Here is a 21248-nt window from a genome sequence, read left to right on the forward strand (position 1 = left end):
TTCGGATAAATACTTGTGATGGAATTATTATATGCAATGTGCGTGTATATATATATATATAATAAATTATATATACATATATATATATATATATATATGTATATGTAAATTATATTTTCGGTTTGCCTCAAACAGGAAGTGTGAATCTTGAACGTCCCTCCTAATGGAGGCATTTGTCCATAATGGGAACAAATTTGCGGTGAGAACGAGTGGTTGGGTCCTCCGCCCGGATATGAGCAGCAGCAGTGTCTTTTAGCCACTTGTTGGCGTCAGCTCGGCTCCAGCAGTTCAGTCCCCTCCCTCCCCCACCCCCCTCACCCACCCGCTTGACTCCCCGGCTGGTAATTACTGATATCTGTGCTGTGTCTCTTTGTCCACTCATTTAGTGAATTAGAAAGAGTGATGACTAGCGTCTCTAGCAAATCGCCAGTTATAAAATGGGGGGAGACGGGGGGGGGGGGGGGAATTGGCTTTTTGTCAGTTGGAGCTCTAATTTGAATAATTGATGCCCATTCAGGGCTCCTGAGTGGGTGTGGACGGGAAAAGGAGCTTTTGGGATGGCTGGCAGGCTCCCAGGTGAAGAAAGAAAAAAAACGTAATTACAGAACTCAAGTTTCCCCCGAGGGCCGCCGGAGAGTCCAAACTAGTGAGGCACGGAAGGGGGGGGGACAAAGGGAGGCGCCACGGAGCGATCAACAGGAGGGTACTTGAGGAATACTTCACGGCGCCGTGTACGGAAATGTGTCCGACTGTTCTTTTCTTCACAAAGCGCCCAGCGGTGACCGAGGGAGGGGTCGTGGACTTTCGACTTATTTGATCGTTTTCAGCATCTTTGTGAGGAAAAATAACTGTTGTGGTTCTTAATTCAAAAGCCATTCAGCAACACTTGTGCTCAAAATGCTTCAACATCTTTTTAGGCTCCTCCTTCTGCATCTGGTACCTTCATTCTGTCTCCGTAATGGCAGAACTGAAATTTTCTCTCCTGCTGTATTTAAGGCTTCTAGTTGTTGCTCATTTGTAAGAAAAACAAGACGAACCTGAAGAGTAGTTCTGTCGTCGATGCACCGAGCATCCTTGATGGAAGCACGTCCACGCGTCAGCCAGGAGAAGGCTGAGTGGTGCTGTAACCTTAGGCGCTAGCGGGGTTAGCTTAGCTTCGCTTCCATGCCGGCTCTCCTCCTGGGAAGGTGGGTTTTTGAGTCTACATAACAAACAAGAGAGACTAGTTTTAGAAAACAGATGAGACGTCCTATTTTGCTCCTTACCGGAGCAGAGTTCTCCTGACAACAAACCCCGCCTTCCATCACTGGTTAGTGAGCTGTCAATCAGCATGTAGCCCCGCCCTTAAGCATCCCCTCTTTATGGTCTGTTTAACTCTACATGGCCCATAATCTAATAAGTAAACATCATGGTCTATTGAAGACTTGAAACTAGAGACTTAGACCATAAACTCATGTTTACTGAGGGAATAAAGCGAGTAGTCATTTTCTGATAGACGTCTACGGGACCAGAGAAGTCGCCCCCTGCTGGTCACGAGAGGGGTGTGACTTTGTCCACAGGTGAGTTGAACTTGTTTATCTGTTACTCTTATGACCGGCTGCGTAGGGGGGTGGAATCACACCGTCTCAGTGTGACACTTCAGCTCGTGCCGGTCCGAGTGGGTCCGATGAGACGGGTGCGTTTGAACCCCGATCAGGGTTAAAGGAGCATTACAAGAGCCGGGGGGGTGGAGATGTCCGTTCGCCTCCCTCTCACCTGTCACGTCCGATCTCCTCCTCACCGAGCCATCCACGCCACTCGGACACAGGATGTGACGGGAGCTTTTACCGACCCCCGCCCAACCCTCTCGGGGAAAAGGAGGTGACACTCCATCACCCGCCACTCAACCTGATCTCCTCTCCACCGCTCCTGTCAACCGGCCTCAGGCGGAGGGGGGGCGGACATGGTACTTATCGTTTACACTGGAGCCCTATCGACTGTAAACACACAAACCTGATTCTGCAGAGCCCCCCCCCCCCACCTCGCTGACAGCAGCCTCGCCTCCACCACGCTCGCTTCATTTAGCAGCAACAATGTGTCTGAACCCCGACAAGCTGTCGCATCGAGGCCGTGTGAGGCCGAGCGCGAGGCTCACGTGACCGGCGAGCGGGGGGGGGGGAGGGTCCCCTATGGACTGTGTTTAAGCGTCTGGCTCCTTGCCAGCTCCTTCCTCATCCGATTTGTCCCCCGCTGAGGAAGTGGAGGGTGTGAGTGATATTTTGGGGGGGCGTTCATGTATTGTTTAAAAGCTGCTGGATAATGATCAGAGATTAATAATCTACAGATAATGGATTTCTACACGTTTCGGTTTGCTTCTGCAGAATCTTTCAGAGAAATGTGGCAGAATCTGACAAACTATTCTCAGCCATGGGGGATCAATATTGTGTCACTTGTGATTTAAAAAAAAGTTGGTGGATTACTGACCCATATTTTGGGGGGGGTCAAACTAACACGGACACCCATAAATATATCTCTCCATGCATCTCCTCATCCGTCTCTACATCAGAGTTTTACTTCATTTAATTTATGTGAAGTTGTTATTGTCATGTAATTTTAGTTGTAATTAACTGTTTACTAGATTTTACTTTCCACTTTATTTAATACAATTTTATTCCATTGTTATAAATGAACATCAAATAATGAAATGAAATAATTTTATTGAATTAAATTTGACATAAGTTACTATATTGGATTTAATATTGTTATTTAATTCATGTAAATTTATGGCATTCTACTTTCTATTTTATATATATATATAAATAATAGAAAGTGGAAAGAATGAATAGATATAATATATATATATATATATATATATATATGTATATATATATATATAAACATTACACATTAATAACAGACTGGTGAGGGTGGACTGCACTTGATTCTTCAATTAAAAGTCCTGTCTTTCTCCGCTCTATTTTCATTTGTAATGCGAGAGGGTGAATTATTGAATATATATATAATTATATATATATATATATATATAATTATATATTATTTATATATAATTATATATATATATATATATATATATATATATATATATATATATATATATAATGATATATAATTTTATATATAATATATATATATATGTGTGTATGTATTATCTGGATCAGTCAACCCACACGACACCTAAACGAGTTTCATTTACTTTATTAGTATTTTTTTTGGTTTTATGTGCTCTTACTCTACTTCCTCTTCCCGGTGAGATACGGCGAGTGTTTTCATAACAGTGATTGACAGGAGGTGTTACAGGTATCCCCTCTCGCCACGGAGCCCCTTCCTTCCTCCACGTCTGTAAAGGTGCGACCCCGGCGCAGAGCGGGAGCACGCGGCGAGGATGTGGCAGCGCTCCGCCGGTCGGCTGGAGGCCGACGTAGCGAAGCTTTTCACGAGACAACCACTCATTACCAGGCAACCTCCTCCCGCCTCCCTCCAGCGCCTGCGAGTGCCGTTTGGAGAGGGTTGCTTTTCTCTTTCAGCCGCACAGACAAAAGCACAGGAAGTCAAGGCCGGCGCTCTGGGACTGATTGCATTTTTCCCTTCTTTTTTTTCTTGCCAGAGTGCCTATTCAGACGAAGGCAAGAAGGGAATGAAAGCTTTACAAACATTAATGAAGCGCTCAGCTAACAGTTTGTCCCTTTTTTTTCTTTGTTGACTCTCCTCCTGCCGGCGTGTAGTGGAGGAGGAGGAGGAGGAGGAGGAGGAGGGGGAGGAGGAAGGAGAACCCGTACGGCTCCCGGGGGGATTGGTTGACTTTGAGGTCAGCCTGGATAGTTTGGTGAAAACAAGCAAGTTGTCTGAGAGAGAAAGAAATGACAGCGGTTTGTTCCTTTTCTTACTCCTGGATCGTACGTTTAGCTGCTGCGAGGCTCGCGGTGGCGTTCGCTGTGAGGACGGCATCTGGAGTTCATGATTAAAGGCCTCGTCACATGCGGACAGTTTATCTACTTTTAGTGTTTTTAATCTGATTTTAGATTGAGTTTGATATTAACTGCCATCAACACTTCCGTGCGTTCAGTCCAGTAACAGAATGTCTTTGGAGAACATTTCCCCCCCCTCTTTAAGGAACATTTAACCTGTCTTAGGTCCCCTTTAGGGTAAAGATGCTGCTCCAGCTCCTGTGTGTGTTCAGGAGGTAGAAACGCGATGAGGCTCCTTCTCTCTTACTCAGCAGCTCCGCAGGGTTTATTCCAGAGAAGCTGGACGTGCGTTCTCACCTCGACGGGGGAAATGAAATGACCCAACCAGCTGTATTATTTAAAATTGACAAACATGTGAGTGTTGTTGAACAGGAAGGGGCGGGACTTCCACTCGCTGTAAGACATTAAGAAGCAGTCACTTTTTTGTTTTTATCTTTATGAGGCATTCTGTGAAAAAGTTGTGAAGCAGGCGTGTCATGGAGAGGTGGGGGGGGGGCTGCTGGTCCCCAGCTGACTGCTATGGTTCTGTTCCTCAGGCCCGATGGGATGGGGACGGTGACCGCGGAGGAGAAGCAGGACTTTGAGGCCATCAGGGGACGCATCGTGTCTCTGCTGGAGAACCAGATCACACATTTCAGGTACCAAGACTTATCTGTAGACCTACAGATCTGTTTGTCATTTATACATTCATACGTACCGGTTAACATCTAGACAAATAGTTTAGAATCATACAGAATGTGAATAAGTGCATTCAAATAGTTGATGTATCCGTTCATGTTATGTTTGTAACATGCTGTGGTATGCTTGTGACTCATGCAGGTTGATACTGATGAGTTTGACCTCATACTATAATGGACTTCAGAGCGCACTAGACACACACCTAAGTGAATGGAAGTCAATGGCTGAAGGAGTCTGCAGCAACATGACACCCAAACCTCCAAAACACATTTTCTTCATGCTAACAAAAAATTGATAAAAACCGTCACCAGCATGCTCCTTGTTTTTGAACCACATCACAATGGACCCGAGGCATTCTGGGTATTCGCAGCAACAACAGGTGCGGGTCGTGCGTCTGACGAGTCCGCCGTGCGAGCGCTTTGTGAGGCGGCGTGAAAGAGACCATTAACCCTCCACGCCTGGGGGGGGGGGGGGGGCTTCCATCTGGCCCCGGAGAGGAGGAGAAGGGGGGGGCGCCGCGGCGATCGGCGATCAGCAGGAGTCATCATTAACTCACCTCAACAAGAGGACGATGCTGTAAACACAATAAGCGTTTGTTTGTTTCCTCTCCAGCTGCTGCTCTTATTCATCACTGTAGATCAACAAAGCAGCGGTTTGCTAAATAGTCACAATATGTAATTGCTGCTTGTGTTTACGAGCATTCTTTGTCCAAGCGACAATCATTGTTATCCACCTGACACGGAGTGCACTCTCATGGTTTTCCTCAATTTCATCTCGTGGTTTTGTTGCCTAAACATTTTCTCGGTCAGCTGTGAGTCTCAGACTGGTGACCGTTGACCCGGGCATCACACTCGGTGATAATGACCACGAGCTCTCGACGACCTTGTTAACCCTTCTCCACGGGGGGGTCAGGACTTCCAGGCCACATTCAGGCCTCCTGTGCCTTTAGCTTAAAGGGTTTAGTGTTAGCCTGAAAAACGAGCGTGAGTTAAAAACGATTCAACCTTTTACTTTGTATGAACTGACAGCTCAAGCAAAGTCCTGCTCGATAATACCTTTTAAACACGTGCATGTAACTATATAAAGATATATATATATTTAACTCTTACCGGTGCAGAGGAACAGAACATCTGCAGCTTTGCGCCATTAAAAGTCTGACCTGCTTTTGTTTATTTAGTTTCTGTTCACTTGTCAATTAGCGACGTGAGAACCTCCCGGAGGTGAGAAAAGCTCTGTCGGTGTAATTAGAGGAAGGGAGGCGGCCATCTGTCTCGCTGCTTCCATTTTCCTATTATTCTTATCAGTTCACACACACACACACACGGTTGTCCTTGAGACTGTTCCTGACCGCCCACGTTTTTTTCCTACACCTGCAGGTACTGCTTTCCCTTTGGACGACCAGACGGGGCCCTGAAGGCAACGCTCTCGCTGCAGGAGCGGGTAGGACCACACATTTAAAACTTCCTGTGGGCGGAGCCAATAATCAATCCACGTCAGCTGTCTAAATAATGAGTAACTGAGGTATTTAGGTTTTGCACAGCGTTACACTGAGGTAAACATATTCTCCATTGATCAGCTGCTTATTAGCATGCATATTAATTAATGGCGACTTATTAGGGGTTATAAAGCACTTATTAAGGCCTTATTCTGCATGGTTCTTCAACTGCTAGGCCACTTCCCACTCAAAGACTCCTTATTACTGTTTGTTAAGACTCGATTAGGATCCTAATGCTTTTCTCTGTACGGGCTTTAAATCAACAGCTTAACGTTGTTCAACAATGGTCTTTAAATAAACTTAGTATCGGCATAAATCTTCACCAGTTTATTAGATTAGGAAGGTTCGCTTTGTAATTTCAGAGAGGGCACTTTGGAAATCTATTTGCACCAAATGAGAAATCATAAAATACTTTCAACAGACATAAAAGAATCCCTCCATGTGTCTATTAACAAAATAATGTATAAATGAGGCTCTGATTGACGTGAACAAAAAAGAAGTGTAAATACTTCCCTCACTCAGCATAAGTTCCCCATTCTTAAGTGCACTCACTTTTAGTTTAATCACACATATACTGAAGTAAATATTATATCATAACAACTACTGAGATCAATTTGTTGAAAAGTGACTTAAAAAGTTACAAGTAAAGCGTTTATTAACACTTGAGTTTTGCGATGGTGCGCATGGAGTAGAGAGGGTGCGGTGGGAACCGCAGGGTTGGCAGATCGAACCCTACTGTCCATGTCGAAGGGTCCCTGAGCAAGACACCCAACCCCTACCTGCTCCGTGGCCAATGTAAAAAGCCATGGGTTAAAAATGCAATGTAAGTCGCTTCGGATAAAAGCGTCAGCTAAATGACCTGTAATGTCAAGTTTTTTTCAAAAACGGAGTTGAAATGTGCTTCCTAAATGTAATGATAATTGTTCTAGCGTAACATTAACACAACAGGAAAACAAAATGCAATCATTTAAGGATGCTACTTAGCCTAGCTAGCTAGCTAACGAGGAACTGGTGTTTCAGGTTCTGATGAAGGACATCACCACGCCGGTCCCTCCAGAGGAGATCAAGAACCTGGTGCGGAGATGTTTGGAGAACGCTGCTCAAATCAACTACAGTCAGCTGATTGAGTACGCGCAGGTTAAAGGTGAGATGTTTGGAGCTTTAAAAATCCATTTTCTACCATAAACACGCTGGTACTGTTGTACATGCTGTTCTACTGCGAGGAAGGTTCACTCTGACGCCCCCTGTGGACCAAAGTGGCAGTGTCCTTGAGCACCAGGTCAGACGGTCTGCCCTGGTTCTCCCTCCAGCAGATCCAGCAACGGCCTCGCTTTAAAGACCACAGTTCAGAAGGTCCAGAAGGAGGACTCCATTCAGGACCCATCTGTCACTCCCATCTAACGAGTTCCTCCTCTGAGGAGCAGGATATGAGCAGCATTGAATGATCTGGTTTGATTAGGCAGCTGATGTCCTCTGTGTCACGATGGAGTGTCTCTTCTCTCCTTCAGCCGATCCGCAGGCGTCTCCGGGGAAGCGTCTGGAGGACGCGATGCGTCTGGGGGAGCTCTGCATGGAGGTCCTGCAGCAGAACGACGAGCATCACTCCGAGGTAACGTCTGCATCCATCTGCTGCTATGACAATGGCTCTCAAACACAATTTTTGTTAAACTTTTCCACTTTTATTTGAGAGAAATCGATGCAACTATAAAAAGTGACAAACTGACACACAACCAAAGACAACAAGATTCCAGCCAACATGTTATAACCGTGTTTAAATTCGATTCTATTTGCACCTCCGGACCTTTACGTTTTTTATTTACTTACTTACAATTGTAAGTCATAAGTTATTAATTCAGTAACATTAAGTTGGAAAGACTCTGACTCGTATTTATTATTAATATTTATTATTATTACACATCAACACTTTACTTCTCAAGCATCCATTTTCCTCTTCAGCAGAAACTCAGCTGTCTTTTTTTTTTCTTCACTTGATCATTTCATTAACGTGTTTTGTTCACTTTTGTCCTCTTTCCTCCGGCTGTGCAGGCGGTGAAAAAGAACGCCCCCGCCGCCGTACGCACGCCGCCCCGCGTAGAACTGATCAATCACAGGTGTTGATCGGCCCTAAGTGGCATCTGTTTCTTATCTATTAATAACACGCTGAGCCGCTGCCATGGCGACCGTCCTCTCAGAGCTGAGCTTTCTTTTTTTTCTTTTTTTTTGCTCCGCAAGCTGTCACAATTAAATGTAGAGATGAATCATAATTGTTTTCACAGTTTATTTATCGCCATGTGTTCCTTTCTTCGTCCTCACTGTCGAGACTCGTTGTGATATTCACATTAAAAAGTTTACCTGCTGGACAAAGGGTCCTTTTCCAGGTTTTGCCCTTTGGGGGTTATACAGTGGGTCGTGATTGGCTCCAGAGGGGTTGTGATGTCATACGATCCTGCAGGTGCGTCCACGTGTTGAGCTCACAATCCAGCTGATCAATACAACAACATTCTCTTTCTCATTGGGAGTTCTTCATGTACAAAGTAGCGGATTGGAAATCCAGTTGTGTTTTAACAAACGTACCACAGCCGACATGTTGGAATGACTTTCCTTCCTGATGCTTCTGTTTGTGTGTTCCTGTGCTCCATCGGGGAAAGGGAAGAGAGGTGAGCTTCTTCTTGAATGTGCGTGTTTGTTGCTCCACGGGCCACTTGTTGTGTTGTTGTTGTTGTGTCACTTAGAAACTCTTCTCCCTTTCTCAGAAACATCAATTTGTTTTTTAAATAAATAAAATCCTGTCAGTTTTGTTGAGAAAAGCCTAATTTCTAAACAGGACTGTCTTATAAAGAATGAAATAATGTTTCTACTTCTTAGATGAGGTATTCCCTCGAGAAAAAGAAGAGACAGAACTCCAACCTAAAGAATCTAATGTGAGCCTGATGGAGTAACGTCTCTGGTAGCAACCTGTCAATCACAGTAGCCCCGCCCTAAAGTATCCCTTGCTTTACGGTCTATTAGAGACCTGTCAATCACACTAGCCCTGTCCTGCTTTGAGGTGTGTTTGGCTGTAGATCTTCACATCTTCATCCCATTCATCCGTCTCTGCAGCCTTCCGTTCTTCGGCTCTCGTCCTTGCGTCTCTCGCTAACACGTCTCGCTGCTCTTTGACTCCTCTGCTGCTTTCATGTCTCTTTGTAAAGATCGCTCCATCGAGAAAGACAATCCGCCATTATTGAAATGGATTCCTGGAGAAAAAGAGTAGTAAGACTGGTCAGACTCGTCAGTGAAAGAGAAGTGCAAAGGCCCGATGAGAAGGAGAAGCACTTCCCTTCTCTCCCCGTCTCACGTCTACAACCACTGACCTCCGTGCAGCGCTGTGCCATTCAAGGCCGGTTGCACTTTTCTCTCAATGTCCTTTAGTCGTCAATAGCGGCGTTCACCTGAGCGGACCTTCATCCGCGGGAGATCAACACGGACGGAATGCAGCAGCTCCTCTGGAGGTTTTATTTTGTCTTTTAGTTTAAAAGCAGCGACTGAATGTTTCTCCATTTATTGAGGTCGGCTTTCTTAATGAGATCAGGTCCTCCACGGCACACGCAGCCACACACAGCGCTCATCTCATTCCCTTTTCTTATTATGTTAGAGAAAATGCCGCTTTAATGTCAAAGGGATTTTAATTCATGATATATTTAAATGACAGAATGTAATTAAGCACCCAGTTAACAGGACACGCATTTAATTAGTTAAATGGCATCACCTTGAAGTGTTCTGATGGACTGTTGACGCACAATGAAACAAGCAACATTTAAAAGCTTCAGGAACGTCACCTGCTGCCTCCACACAGCGGCTAACAGCGCTAACGGAGGACTCGCCTGCTCTAGATTTGTGGTGAGCAACAAACCCTGAACTGGACCTCAGAGACCTTCTGAGGATCCAACAAGTCCCTTCAAAGGAAAACCATTTCCTCTTGACGTGGTTACACTAACGCACCTGACTACGCTAATGTAGCATGCGGTGGCTCTTGCACGTAAACATGTGCGTTCTCTGTTAAAATGTTGAGCGGTGAGTTGCACCCCGTCTTCGTAACAAACAGAAGAACTACTTCCTCTCAACACCGTTTCCTCCTGGGTTCTCGTCTTCTCCGTGTTCCTCAGGCGTTCTCGTGGTGGCCGGAGCTGATGGCGGAACACGCCGAGGCCTTCCTGTCTCTGTACAGAGCCGACATGGACGCCGCTCTGCAGGTGCAGCCCGTGGACTCCTGGGACAGCTTCCCGCTGTTCCAGCTCCTCAACAACTTCCTGCAAACGGACCGTGAGTTTGACCTCTTCGCTTTGTCATCGACCTCGTGTCCGTCAGCCAGAAGCAGCGTAATGTCCCGTGTGAGCACCGCTTCCATCAGAGGCATCCAAACACACTAAGACACCCAACATTCTGTTAGAAAGCTTAAATTCTGAGTATGAAGGCAGGGTTGATTCATCTGAGCCCACCGGTCACGTGACCATCCGTGGGTCAAACGAGAGGAGAGGAGATGCTGGAGGTAGAGGAGGATTCAGGATACAGCACGTTCAGTTTCTGTGGGCTGTGAACTAAAAACATGCACACACACACAGAGCTGCTTCAGGTTTTCTCTCTAATGGTAAAATCGAAAAAGCGCTCCAGATCCAAACTGAATTCTTTCTATCTTTCTAGTTTTACGTCATCAGATATTTTTAAAGTTGTACTTTGATTTGTTGTCTTAGTTGTTTCTTCATAATAACTTTAGCACATTGAGGTTGCAGCTTGCCTTCACCTATAAAGATATACACGTTGTAAAGTAGCTGGTATAATGCAGTTAAGTCTTTTGTCATGTGGTCTTCTCTCCACCGCTTCCTGCTCAGATCTTTAGTTAAACCATCGACTGATCGTATTGATGAAGCACAAGCGTGGATCGTTTACATCAAAGAGAAATGAAAGAGCCGATGAAAGATGGAGGCTGAAAGTAACAAGAGATTCATTTTGTTACATTTCAGCTTCCGCACAAACCTCCGCAACCATTTTCCATCTATTTGGTGGATTGATGAATTATAAAACCCTTTTTTTGCTTCCACCCGCTCGTGTTGGCTTTGTGCGTTTCTCCTTCTCAAGGTCGCTGCCGAGTGAAAGAAACCATGACCCGACAGAGCAGTCTTAAACTTCCTGCTTCCTTCCCCATGAGCACAACAAGGGAGAAACGCGCTCATTGTCTCCTCCGAGGCGCCGAGGCTTTTGTCCGGGCGCCAGCGGAGATTTGGCGAGATGCGAGGCGTTATTTAACATGGCTGATGCCAAAGTACCTCGAATACAGTAACAGGCAGACAGCCCAAGGGCGCAGACCCACAAAGCAGCCCAGCGAGCGCTTCCTCCTCCCGTCTCCACCGCTTCTCTCTCGTCTAATTACCATTCTCCGTGAGCGCCGTAATTATTGCGAGTGTCACAACATTAGCCGACTTGAATTGAAGCGTGATGAGGCGAGAGGCACAACGCGCATCGCAGAACTGGCGAGATCATGGTTGTGACTGTTTGCTCAAATGAGGTCCTTCTCTTTTTCTTGTGGTAATTACGTCCGCCGCTCTGTGAGGTTTCTCCCCGCGGCCGAGACGAGTGCTGAACAACCGCTCACGGCGTTTCTCGGCTGGCCGGCCGCTGCTCTTCCAGGGTCGTCTTCTCTCGGACGTTCAGTGGAGGGCTTCAAATGCTCACTTGATTGCCGGAGTTTGCCCCCCCACACACACACACTTTCCCGCCCCCTCGAGGGCAGAAAGGCGACTGTTAATGACCACCGAGAGGAATTAAAACTAATGAAGCCCTGAGAGAGAGAAGCCGACTCGCTCCTCGCTGTCATCTCAGAGAGGGGGGGGGCAGCAATGTCAAACACCTGTGCACTCCGCACAAACCACACCTGTACCCACAGACGGAGCATTTTGGTTTGTTTGTAACCAAAAGTCTCACAATAGGGGGAGGAGCTAAGGACCAGAGGAGTCGCCCCCTTGTGGTGACTACACAGAATGCAGGTTGGAGACACAGAATGCAGGTTGGAGACCAGATGTAACGTTAATTATTTGTAGGCAGAAGCAACGGAAATGGGGCACTCGCTGTTGTTTAGAAACAGATCTCAGGTCGGCCCAGTCGATGAAGTCAGAACCAACGCTGCGACACAGTCGAATCAGTCAGTCAAGAGGTTGGAGTTCATGCAAGTTTATTCTTGAATAAAGACATGAACCTGAGCGGACCCTCTGTCTGAAATGTATAAATGTTTTCATATGTATAAAAACGTTTCCTCGACCCACCTCTGTAGTGCTGTCAAGTGATCCGACTGGATGATGCCACGTCTGCTCACCTGCTCCTCTTCTCCACAGCTCACCTGTGCAACGGCACCTTCCACAAACACCTGCAGGCCCTGTTCGTCCCCCTGGTTGTGCGCTACATCGACCTGATGGAGTCGTCCATCGCCCAGTCCATCCACCGCGGCTTTGAGCAGGAGACATGGCAGTCGGTCAAGTAAGACTCCGCACTCCGCTGCTGTCTGGAGGGTGTAGTAAAGTCAGCTCGCTACCACACAGGCTTTGACTACGTCATGGTTTTAAAGAGGTGCGTTCAGGTACAAGGCAGGTCAGGCCGCTTTGTCTTACTATATAACATTTGATGTGTAAGTGCTTCATAGCATAGAACAATACCAATGAAATGATCTACACATTACATTATAAAAGACAACAATTGCCTGCCTCAATTTCAGCCTCTAGTCGATGTTTGTGACGCAGCTTTATGTTAAAAATTAGCTCGAGCTCTCAATTATTTAATTAAAACTCCACACATATTAGATCCATGTGGTTGAGCATTTACCTTCTATGTAGCTGAAGTACAACATAGAATCCATATACATGTACAGTACCGGTCAAAAGTCCCAAAACATCTTCTCCTCCTATTGAAGAGTCGGTACGTCGTGAAGAACATTTTGTGAGGGACGCACAATCAATCAAGTTTAGCGTATCGTTTACTTCAGTGATGAATTCACATGGTGGTTCATCTTCATCCGCTCGGCCAGCTCCGCCTCTTGCGGTTGGCTTTCGCCTCTGTTTGCCCCGGGCAGCGAGGTGCGACACTCACTATGACGGAAACAGACCACAGGACAGCGAAGGAACAGGAGGAGGCGGAGCTTAGCACGGCGCTCAGGCAGCAAGGACGCCATGAGAGGAGGCAGAGTGAATTGAAGTGAGCGGGGGCTTCTTGTATTGATCAGTGGAACAAGTGGCTGCTTTTGTACGTCTCCTTTCTCCTGGTTACCGTCTCTATTTCTTCTCTCTTCTCTCATTGACGCCTCGCGCTGACTCCCACCCGCCAGGTCCTTAACTCACAATCTAGCCAGCGTTCCTCTTCCCAAAGTCCCGAGCCTCCCTCTCACGCTGCCACAGATGCCCAGCTTCTCAGCCCCCGCCTGGATGGGCCCGCTGTGTGAGAACACGTATGTACAGGGGGGGTATACTGGACTAGAGGTCTTCACACGGTCTGAGAGCTGTAGAACCAAGATGGTGTCCGCACAGGCGGTGGGACTGAGATGGAGAGCTTCTGGTCTGCTCGCTTCTCCTCCTCTGAACCCTGACAGCAACAGTTGGACTTTTACTGAAGCTCAACATGCTGATGTTTACAAGAATTGTTCAAACTAACGGTGAGATCCCCCTGCTGCCGAGTCAACGCGTTGCCCCGCCTCTCTGTGTTATTCTTATAGTATATAGTACATATATAGTATATTGTGTACTGTATTATATATTTGACATTATTCGTCAGCTCCTTGTGAAGGCCTCTAGCTGTCCTCCATCCGTCCTCCGTCCGTCCCCAGCGTCCGTCCAGTGTCTCTCCGTCTGTCCGCATGTTTGTCGGAGATGAGTCCTCCGGCTCAGCATGAGGCCGCATTGCCGTTAGATGGTTTCTGGATGCGATGAACGTCCGTGTGGCGATAACACAACAACTCCGTTTCTATTGCAGCTTTCACGGGATGAATCTGCCTGACGTCTTGTAAGTTTGTTCAGTAATTCTGTCCCTCTGGACAAAGCAAAGCAGTATTCCACACAGAGGCTCCCGACTGTCCATGAGTGCAGAGTTATGGTTGTCAGTAGATGAGTTCAAAATGATCCATGTATGCAGATATTTAAGGTATTAAAAATCCATTTAAGAAGAAAATACAAAAGAAAAGACATGAAACATCTCTAAAAGAAATCAAATCTATCTATCAAGTGAACAAAGGAAGGAACTTGTGAAGACTCACACTGCTGTTAGAGGTCAAAGGTCACCAAAGGACCCGAAATGAAGTCTTTTAAATGGACGCTATTAGAAATGAAAGCATTCAGAAACCCTTTAAGCTATGTCTGTTATGGAGGCGCTGCTGGTGCCCCCCCCCCCCACACTGTCCCTCTACCTCACTTCACTTGGCCCTCCTCGATCCGAGCTGGCACTTCATTAGCGAGCACAGACGGGCGAGTGGGATCGTCCCGTTCCCCCGGGGAAGGGGGCGTAGCGCGCTCAGAGAAGAGCCCCACTAATTAGACGTGGGGGGGGGCGCGGACTCGGCACCATAGCGTTTATTCCTGTGCGCCACTTGTTAAGGTAACAGTCTTTTAAAGGCGGCAGTGGGAAGTGAGGGCCCCCCTCCCCCATCCCCCCGTGGCTGTCGGCGTAGCCGGGGCGCTGTACACTTGCATGTCGTTGCCATGTGTTGCTGTGTAACCTGTTCTCAGGGGAGGGGGAGGGGGGGGGGCGTCCATCTGTCTCACAGCTCGGCATCAAACTACCACCTCCAACCTGTTGAAGGTCCCGAGTGCCCTCAGAGCCGCGAATGAAGCAAACCAGGAAAAGTTTATTTATTAAATGTTTGACGAGACCAAAAACCCTCAATGGTCCCTGAGATGTTGAAAGAGTGCAAATGCAACGCAAGAACCAAAAACACAAACAACTCACCATCAAACAGCAAGTGAAGCTGAAAGATAATAACACTATTATTATTCAAATTTAAAATCGTTAAAGGAGTTTAAAGCCACACAGCATCACGCTTAAAGATACTTTACACTCACTCACACAGGAAGTGAGGTCATCTTTAAAAAGCAATAACCCGCCCTCCCTCGCCCGCAGTAACGGCTCGGCCACCTCGGAGGACCTGTTCTGGAAGCTGGATGCTCTGCAGATGTTCGTGCTGGACCTCCACTGGCCGGAGGCCGAGTTTGCTAAACATCTGGAGCAGAGACTGAAGCTGATGGCCAGCGACATGATGGAGGCCTGCATCAAGAGGTCCACCTCCTCCCCCTCAGCACACAGTCACCGCCCACTTTCTACCCCGAAAACCGCTCCAACATACATGTCACGGCCTTCTGTCGTGTAACAACAACGTGTGTTAAAACGCTTCTTCCTTTCGCCCCGCAGAACAAAATCGGCGTTTGATTCCAAAATGCAGAAAGCGAGCAAGTCGACGGACTTCCGCGTGGCGCTGTCGGTCTGCACCATGTTCAACGTGCTGATGGACGCCAAGAAGCAGTGCTCCAAACTCTGCGTGCTGGACACGGGCCAGGAGGTACGCTCGCGGTCACGTGACCCCCTCCGCTGCCCCCCGACACAGCTGATATTGATTTACAGAAGCTGAATGGTGACGTTGCATCTTTTCGTTGTGAATGAAGCCTCGTTACCCCGTTCCGTCACGCAGCGTTTCCTTCTGGTTCCTCTGAGGAACGATCCGAATCGAGGCGGAAGGACGCGGCCAGAATGTAGCTGGTAGATAACAGGAGACGTCTTTCGTGTCCTCACTCTGATCAGTCGGCTGCTCGAGTGGACCGCTCGGATGGACGGTCAACAGAAGTTGACCTTCGGCTCTGCCGACCCCCCACCGACGTAAACTCTGTTGATTCTGTTTGAGGAAATGTTTAGTTTGATGTCACTGACTCTTCTCCTCCTGTCCTCATGTCCTCGTGTCCTCGTGTCCTGCACGTCGTTGTTTGAATCCCAGATTGACAAACAATGGGTGAGTCCCTCTATCTTCTTTTTGTCCTCGCACTTCTCCACATGAACAAAAACAACCGTTTGGTCCCTTTTCATGACAGCGATATTAACGAATGTTAACTTATTAGTTGGAATAATATATTTCATGTTCATCTCTCTGCGACATTTTGCTTTCATTGAAATGATGAAAGTTGATTCAGTTAAAAGTTCTGACATCAGCAGACATATTGATTATTTCTCCCCATGAATCTGGTTCAGTCGATGCCATTTGCCAGTTGGTGTTGTGAACAAGGCCCCCTGACCTCTGACCCCTGACTGGCAGTCTGAAGGGCCAACGATCCAGACCCTCCGTCTCCGGTCCTCAGCCCTTCTTCCTTCCATCCGACCAAAGTCTTTTTCTAACTTTGCTTTTTCTGGTGGGAACATTGGCATCCATATTCGTTACAAGGGGGGCGGAGCCGCCTGCAGACGAGGGGCAGTGCCCCTTTACAGACCGCCATTAGCAGGGGGCCGATCGGCTCCCGAACCAATGAAAGCGCTCATCAGCTTGCGCGGGTCATTAGAAGGGTGTCGGGGGGGGTCGTGTTGAAGACGTGACCGGGTTCACAATCTAAAACATCTCAAAGGGCTGAAGTAGCACCCAAATGTTTTTAAAAGCTCTAATTGTTCTTTTCAGGGTTTTTTGGGATGGGGGGGTTCTCCCGCTCTCTGCGTCGCCCTGTGGCGATGCTAATTGAGGTAAGAAGAGAAAGAAAAGAAAGGGAAGCTCTCCAAATCTGCCGAAAAAGATGCGGAGCGCTGAAAGCAAACTGCTGCCATTTTGTGGACTTTTGGAGGGGGGGGCTTCGGGGGGGGGGGCAGTGACCTCCCAGGACCCCCAATTTGTCAGCGATCTGTGGGCTTTGTTGATTGAAATTTTTAATTTGGGTGTTCTTTAGGCGCCCATTGAAAGGCCATTGTCACAGAGAGATGACCCCCCCCCCCCCGCCATTCAGCTCAGACCCTCCTTCCTTCAAGGGAAGAGGTGCCATGAATATGTTTTAGGGAGGGGGGAACATGAAATGGCGGATTAATTGAATCTGGTGTGAGTCTTTGGTCCTCGCAGCTGGACCGACGCTTTACAGAAATACAAGGCTGCTCTCATTGGGGGGGGGGCACAAAAAGTATCCTTCAGATTCCAGATTCCAGCGTGGACGGGAATGTCATTCATGCACAAAACGCTCCTATTAGCTGCTTAGCTCAGTGTGTGTGTTGGAATCATTTTTTGTCTTTGTGTCTCCTCAGTTTGCTGAAAATGAAAATAAAATATTGCTTAATCCCCCCCCCCCCCCCCCAGCAACAATACCACTCCAAAATCGATGTTCTGATTGACGAGGCGTTCAAAGACATGATCTCTTCCCTCGTAATGAAGGTAAAATGTCTCTTTATGTAATCATATAATCCTCTCACACTTTTTAATATTTATTTTAGGGGGGGGGGGGTTAAACCTTTCTTCTTCCAGTAACATTCCCCATTTCTTTAATATTGAATTATTGGTAAATTCTGACGACTTTGTTATATAATTTGTATGTGTATGTTTTCGTTATTTAGGATCATTTCTATTGGATAATATTTTATTTTTTAATGCGTGGTTAAGTTTCACTCAATTTGATTTACCATCTATGTTTTTCTTATTCTGCATTTATTCTTGTTGTCATTGCATCATTTGCTTATGACAATTTTATCTCATTGAAATAAATGAAGCATCCGTCACAGGATGAAGAAACATCTCAAAAGAAGTAGAGCAAAGCCCGACTGCATCGGCACATTAATGTTGTTTCTAGAAGGCACGATAGAAAGAGAAGGGAAGGCAGTACATTGTGCCCCCCCCCCCCTCCCCTGCAGCTCGCGGCGGTCTTGGACGGCGTCCTCTCCAAGCTGTCGAGATACGATGAAGGGACATTCTTCTCTTCCATCCTCTCCTTCACCGTGAGTATTCTCCTCTTTGTGCTTCTCACGGGACGACCTTAGTGCTGGAAACCAGATCCTCAGCACCTCTTCTTCCCCCCCCCCCCGTCCCTGTAAGGTGAAAGTAGCTGCCAAATATGTGGAAGTCTTTTGCTCTTCGCCCATGTTTCTGTTCAGACCCTCGGAGCTCTTTGCTTGTTGTTGTTCCTGAGTTTGTTAAACACGTGTGAAAGATAAAGAGCGTTTCTTTTTCATTCTGTCTGCCGCTCTGGAGCCAAAGATCACACAACGAGCCCTAATTAATTGCACTTGTCCTTAGAGATGTGTTTTGCTGAAGTGTCGCTTTGTGGGCGTCGGCGTTCTGGTGTCGAGCCGTTAATGAACATCGGCGACGTGGCGGGGATCAGAGGTGGAGGGGGAGGAGTTAAAGCGTGGAGGTGGTGAGGCGTTAACGTTGGAGGTGTGAAGGAGAGAGAGTTTAATCTCCAGAATTAGATCTCGCAAAGACGAGGTGACCCCCCCCCCACCCCTCCCAACGTGTTCAACAGCTCAAAACTAACTAACAACAGCTCCCGAGGGTCTGCTTCCTTCTTTTAATCTCCGATATGAATCTTGGCAGTTTTTGAAAAGGATCCACTGGGATTGGAGATGTTTAAAAGCCTCTCAGGAGGAGGAGCGTTTGGCTGTGAATGAAATGAAATCACATTTCCTCTTGAACGCCACCAGACGATCAGATTTCGATGCTGCAGCATCATTTCTAATGCAACGCTGTCAACGACCTCATCAACAGGTCATCGCCGTCTTCTGCAGAAAGTGAATGGTTCTTTGTACATTGTACAGAAGCAGCTCGTGGAGGAAGGGGGGGGGGGGGGTCTTGTCTGTTTAGTTTTGTTTTTTTCTGACCGAGGTGTTTTATTTTCAGTGAAACACTCTGAAAGAACTCAACTTCCTTCTGGTAAACAGTGGCACTATTTGTGGTCGAGGCTTTTATTGTGAAAGGTACGAACAGTCAGACAGTTATTCCTTTTCAGACTCTTGTCTGAAAGGAATAATAAAGGAGCCTACGGGTTGTTGTCCTGAATACGTCCTATCCCGTAAACAATAACAACCTGTTAGCAGTTTCCAGTGGTCAATGCTAAGCTAGCATTGTGTTAGCTCTGGCGTTCTCACGCTGAGTCAACAGCTGAGATGAAGATCAGCACAACGATCCCACCTGGCCTCCTTAATCCCCCCCCCCCCCCCCCCCCTGCCCTCTGTGGTGCGTCCGACCTATCCCATCATGCTCTCTGGTTTCCGTCCAGACTTCCTCGCCCCCTGAAATTATAATGTAACCGCTACCTCCGCCTTTTTGGTCTTTTGTGTGGAGGGAACCTGAAGCAGGTAAGCCTCTTTTCCAGGTGCGCCCCCCCTCCCCCCGGCCGCCCTCTCCCATGAAGACGTGAAGTGTTTACACTTTGAAGACTTTTTCTTTCTTTGTTTTATAGTAAACACTTCCTAGTCATCCAGCGATGCAACAACATCCTTCACATCTTCATCTCTCATCATTTTAATGTGGTTAAAAAACAACATTCTGTCTTTCTTGCTTTTCATCTTCCACAGATTTTAAAGCGTACAAAAAGTAAACTCAACTTCTAATATTCCTTCATCTTTAAATTATATAAACAGAGGTTTATTTAAAGTGTGCGGCAGGAATAATAACCATAAAACATGAACTGTTCACTAAAGCCCCACTTCATCATCATGGGGATTCATCTCCCAAATAAAGACATAGAAGTAAACATACCAGCATATCGCGTCATATCATTCATACGTACCTGTACCCCGTACTCATCAGATGTCACTTAGAATGTCCCTCACTCAGGAAAAAAAAAATCTACAACAAGGACACGACCAATCTCATTTATGCTTGAAGCATCTGTGAGTGTCAAAGTGACTGAGAAACCACCCTGGACGTAGAAATGGAGGGAGGAATTAATCCAAAGACGGGTGGAGGGTCTAGTGAGAGTCTGGTGGAGGACCTAATGAGAGATCTGTAACACTCATAATGTTCATCACTCAGTGTCGAAGGAACACAGCCAAGACACCAGTGACTGACAGCTTCACACGTCCCATAGAACATATGCAGGAACACAAACAAACAAACAAACCTATTATTACCACCATCCTCACCATCATTATCATCATCATCATCATCATCATCATCATCACCCTCACCATAATTATCATCACCGTCCTCACCATCATCACCACCGTCCTCACCACCACCATCCTCACCATCATCATCATCATCATCACCACCACCATCCATCATCGCCACCATCATCACCACCACCATCCATCATCGCCACCATCATCACCACCATCCTCATCATCATCTCCACCACCATCGTCACCGTCATCATCATCTCCACCACCATCCCCACCATCATTACCACCACCATCCTCACCATCATCATCACCACCACCATCCTCACCATTATTATCCCCATCACCACTACCACGCTCACCATTATTACCATCATCATCACCATTACTACCATTACCATCCTCACCATTATCACCACCATCATCATCACCATTATTATCATCATCATCACCATTATTATCATCATCATCCTCACCATTAGCATCATCATCACCATTATTATCATCACCATTATCACCACCACAACCATCCTCATTATCATCACCACCACCACCATCCTCACCATTATCATCATCACCACCACCATTATCATCATCACCACCACCACCATCCTCACCATTATCATCACCACCACCATTATCATCATCACCACCACCACCATCCTCACCATTATCATCACCACCACCATTATCATCATCACCACCACCACCATCCTCACCATTATCATCATCACCACCACCACCATCCTCACCATTATCATTATCATCACCACCACCACCACCATCCTCACCATTATCATCATCACCACCACAACCATCCTCATCATCATTATCATCACCACCACCACCATCCTCACCATTATCATCATCACCACCACAACCATCATCATTATCATCACCACCACCACCACCATCCTCACCATTATCATCATCACCACCACAACCATCCTCATCATCATTATCATCACCACCACCACCACCATCCTCACCATTATCATCACCACCACCACCATCCTCACCATTATCATCAT

General features: G+C 46.8%; 1 protein-coding gene across 1 annotated transcript in view; it reads left to right on the forward strand.

Moving 5' to 3' along the window:
* The window catches only part of cadps2 (Ca++-dependent secretion activator 2), a gene marked incomplete in the record, with an annotated part of 66545 nt that overhangs the window by 35918 nt on the left and 9379 nt on the right, over positions 1-21248 (forward strand). Inside the window, 13 exon segments of the mRNA XM_078081966.1 lie at positions 4502-4603; positions 6020-6083; positions 7159-7282; positions 7647-7747; positions 10284-10440; positions 12504-12645; positions 13487-13606; positions 14128-14157; positions 15268-15423; positions 15556-15703; positions 16133-16147; positions 17462-17536; positions 18010-18093. Of these exon segments, the coding sequence (XP_077938092.1) occupies positions 4502-4603; positions 6020-6083; positions 7159-7282; positions 7647-7747; positions 10284-10440; positions 12504-12645; positions 13487-13606; positions 14128-14157; positions 15268-15423; positions 15556-15703; positions 16133-16147; positions 17462-17536; positions 18010-18093 (1318 nt within the window).

This window comes from Gasterosteus aculeatus, chromosome X (assembly GCF_964276395.1).
Source record: "Gasterosteus aculeatus chromosome X, fGasAcu3.hap1.1, whole genome shotgun sequence".
NCBI classification, from domain to species: Eukaryota; Metazoa; Chordata; class Actinopteri; order Perciformes; family Gasterosteidae; genus Gasterosteus; species Gasterosteus aculeatus.